Source organism: Hakea prostrata, chromosome 3 (genome assembly GCF_041222555.1).
Source record: "Hakea prostrata isolate BN-2017 chromosome 3, UWA_Hpros_2, whole genome shotgun sequence".
NCBI lineage: Eukaryota > Viridiplantae > Streptophyta > Magnoliopsida > Proteales > Proteaceae > Hakea > Hakea prostrata.
In genome coordinates, this window is record NC_142602.1 from 61,811,882 (window position 1) to 61,815,893 (window position 4,012).

The 4,012-nt window shown below is 33.8% G+C and overlaps 1 protein-coding gene across 1 annotated transcript; it reads left to right on the forward strand.

Moving 5' to 3' along the window:
• Positions 1-460: 460 nt before the first annotated feature.
• On the forward strand, positions 461-1,040 carry LOC149022679 (EPIDERMAL PATTERNING FACTOR-like protein 2). Its single transcript, XM_089147344.1, has 3 exons — positions 461-584; positions 683-732; positions 822-1,040. Exons 1-3 carry the CDS (start codon positions 461-463, stop codon positions 1,038-1,040), a joined length of 393 nt encoding a protein of 130 aa, XP_089003470.1.
• The last annotated feature ends 2,972 nt before the right edge of the window (positions 1,041-4,012 follow it).

Here is a 4,012-nt window from a genome sequence, read left to right on the forward strand (position 1 = left end):
GTATTACTGAGCGTTATTCAATAGGACTTCTTGTTAATCTCATCATCATCATTATCATTGTTATCTAATATTATTTTGCAAATCTTCAATATTAAGAAGTTTACCGTTATTATTTTGCATATCTACAATATTATGAATCAATTATTGTAATATAGGTATATTTGTATATATCTTGTATTATTGGTAGATTACTCATTGTAATATTTTCTTGTAATATTCTATCCTAGATAGATTTTTTACTTATTGTAATTTTTTTATTGTAAGTAGATTAAAGAAGAATAACTTTCTTTGTTGAAGCAAAGTCTCCTAACTGAAGAGGAACATAAAGGGAAGTGATAAATAGAGGGAGTTCATGATCTCCTCTAAAAGGTGTTGAGTTATTCAAAGAGGACTTCTTGATAACCTCATTATCATCAGCCTCCTCCTCCTCCTCCTCATCATCATCATCATTATCATTATAATGAATACTTCGGAAGAGCCAAGGAGAAGATTCTGGTTAACTGTGATAAGCTTCCTGCAAATAATAAGTTGGGTGTCTGCAGCAAGAAGGCTTTCTGTGCCCGCTTCGGGAGCTCATCAACCAGGTTTCACTCAGCTTTTCAGTTCACTTTAGAGCATTCTTACTTGGGCTTTTACTCTCACTGAAACTCATCTTTCCAGCTTCCCTATTTAATAAATGCAGGCCAAGCCCCAGAATTCTTGCCAGTACCAACTCACTTGGGTGACAAACAGGTATATATTTCTTCTGGATTGTTGAAGGCTCATAAGGTTTGCCCCTTTCCTTCCTTATTACTGAGATTTGTCTGTTGGTATTGTTCAAGGATATGAAAAGCTTTGGAAGGTTGGTGGTGAATGAAGAAGATTATACAGAACTGAGCACAATTGGATCCAGACCACCAAGCTGTGAACACAAATGTGGAGAATGCCGTCCTTGCGAAGCCATCCAAGTGCCCACACACCCTGTCAACTTGAGTGTCCGATATACCAACTATGAACCAGTAGTATGGAAATGCAAGTGTGGGGCTTCTTTCAACCCCTGAACACTACTACTGCAACCCATTTATATAATTCCATATCGATCTCCAATATACTAAGTTTCTATCCGCTGGAAAAACTTCGAAGTTCTTGATGCAAAATATCGAAGATTCTGTAGCCATAAATCCATTTTTACCAGTGTTTCCTAATAAACTTTTTTTAGTGCTACTCTTTCTTTTGATAGCAATCTCAAATTTTCAATCAGGGAACTGCTCTGCTCAACTTTTGCTGTCACTGAGAAATAACAGGAATTTCAAAGGGTCTTGCTTTCAAGTCATGGTGGCTGAAGCTGAAATATAATCTTAAAATTTGAGAAAAATCAAACATTAGGACCCTCAAGGTTCAAGCATCACTGTCAATGATTCAGAAACAACAATTTAGGATTTGGTATTTGCAATAAACCAGCAGAAAGAAAAAACATCCAAGCAGAGGAGGAAATCAATAGGATGACCCTTTGGTACGGATATGGTCCAAATTTACAAGTGATATGATAACCCTTGGTTTTTTTAAGTTCAACTAGGCTCTAATCCTTGAATTGAATACTTCAATACTCTAATTGCCATAAGATAAAACTCAATATTCATTAGCCCCCTACTTCTAACATACAAATCTTCCACCATAATTCAATGGTACATAATCTCAAATATTAGAACCTCCAATCCAGATCCTTCCAACAAATTAAGGGCTATCATTTTGCTTGATGTCTAGCCACCTAGTCAAAGGACTCAAAGCCCCCATTTAAATGTGTTGATCATTTCTAGAAATAGAATTTTTATTGTCTTTTGGGACTCTCCTGTTTGAGTCGAGTCTATCCCGCCATGCATGTGCCCTTTAAATTTTATTCTCATAGGCCGCCTGATGTAGGTGAGCCAGGATGGTCTTTGTTAGGTATATTGTGAGAGAAAATTTTGGGGGCATATGGATAGTGGGGGTAGAGGATCTAAATCACTTCTGTTCATTGTGGTGCAAGAGTTGCCTTATAAGATATCAAGTTTTCCCACCCTTTCTTTTAAAAGCCTACTTTATTTTTTATTTTTTATTTTTTTTTTAGTACTTTCCTAAGTAGGTTGCATGATTAAGAAGATATAATTAATCATTCAAATACAAAAAGTATGATTTTTCCCTGGCATATTTTCCTTATGTTTTGTAAAAACAAAATTGTGTTACAAGCAAACAAATCTCATGGATTACTTGCTAAGGTTTTCAATTTTGTTTTAAAAAATTTCAACCAACTCCCACAGTCCCACTATGAAATGATAAAGTTTTGAAATTATACTGACTTGAATTAATAAGCAGGGGTGGAAGCAGGATTCAACATTGGAGTGGACAAAGAATGAAAGTTCAAATAATCTTTTATGTTGGAGAAGCACTAATGTCTTTTCGCCACACATATTGTATAGGCCCTTATAAGATTCATTGGGGGTCCCATATCTGAATTATTTTATTATATTAAAGAATAGACCCACATATATTTTGTGGGGCCCACATATATTTTTAAAAAATAAGTAACTTATTGATAATGATATTTCTTTTCAACAAAATATAGATAAATTAGAGCAACAATACAATATATATATATATATATATATATACATGACTTCAACCCTATCAAGTTCATTAAGGATTGAAGTTGACCAAGGAATGTTAATATCAGAAGTTCTTGTCCTAGCTGTCGAATTTGCCAAAAAATCTGCCACTGTATTAGTTTCACGATAGTAATGTGAAATATTCCAATCTATAGTCAGCAAATATTCTTGTAACTCTCTCCACATATGAAAGATATACTAAGGTATTTTATTCTGCTGTATTAAAGTCAACACAGCTTTTGAACCACTTTCTACCCAAAGTTTTGTAATTTGTAAATGCATTGCTCAACGTAATCCGTGAATGAAAGTTTTCAATTCAGCCTCAAAGTTGGTTTTAACATCTAAAAAAATATTGAAATTGAAAACCACCGCAGGAACTTCATTTTGAAATACTCAAAATTGGTTCCGCCCCTTTACCAAAATATAGTCAGTTAAATTATGATGGTTGAAACCATTGTTTGGAGTCTAAAATCATCTCGCCAATAGTCAAGACTGACTTTTAGCAAAAAGTTAAATCTAGTTTTTTTTTTTTTTTTTTGTAAACAGTTAAATCTAGTCCACAGTAACAGATAAGGTTGAGCTTTACTCTGAAGAAATCAAATCCCATAAAATCTGTATCAAATTGAATGGCCAGATTTAGAGTAATCAAAAGATCCCAGTCTTGGTCCAATAAATTAATCAGAATAATCTTGTTAATCTCATCATCATCATTGTTATCTGATATTATTCTGCCAATCTTCAATATTATGAAAATGATTATTATTTTGCATATCTACAATATTAAGAATCAATTATTGTAATATAGATATATTTGCATACATTTCGTATTTTAGGTAGATTACTCACTGTAATATTTTCTTTTTATTATAACTTTTTAATTTAAGTAAATAGATTATTTTTCTTATGGAGAAAGTCAAAGCAAGAAGATTAACTTTCTTTGTGAAGCAATGTCTCTTCTAACTTCCTACCGAAAAAAAAAATGTCTCTTCTAACTGAAGAGGAATATATATAAAGGGGAGTGATAAATAGAGGGAGGTCATCAATCATCATCTCCTCTAAAAGGTGTTGACTTCTTGATAACTTCATCATTATCATCATCATGTCTACTAGGGAAGAGCAAAGGAGACGATTGTGGTTAACTGTGATAAGCTTCCCGTAAATAATAAGCTGGGTGTCTGCATTAACAAGGCTTTCTGTGCCCCCTTCTGGAGCTCATCAACCAGGTTTAATTTCACTCAGCTTTTTCAGTTCACTTTAGAGCATTCTTACTTGGGTTTTTACCCTCACTGAAACTCATCTTTCCAGCTTAATTCCCTATTTAATAAATGCAGGCCAAGCCCCAGAAGAATTCTTGTCAGTGCCAACTCACTTGGATGACAAACAGGTATATA

Excerpts from the sequence above, each read along its gene's own strand:
- LOC149022679 (XM_089147344.1), top strand. The coding sequence starts at position 461 with ATGAATACTTCGGAAGAGCCAAGGAGAAGATTCTGGTTAACTGTGATA. Across the intron at positions 585-682 it reads TTCGGGAGCTCATCAACCAG|GCCAAGCCCCAGAATTCTTG; the intron begins GTTTCACTCAGC and ends TAATAAATGCAG. Across the intron at positions 733-821 it reads CTCACTTGGGTGACAAACAG|GATATGAAAAGCTTTGGAAG; the intron begins GTATATATTTCT and ends GTATTGTTCAAG.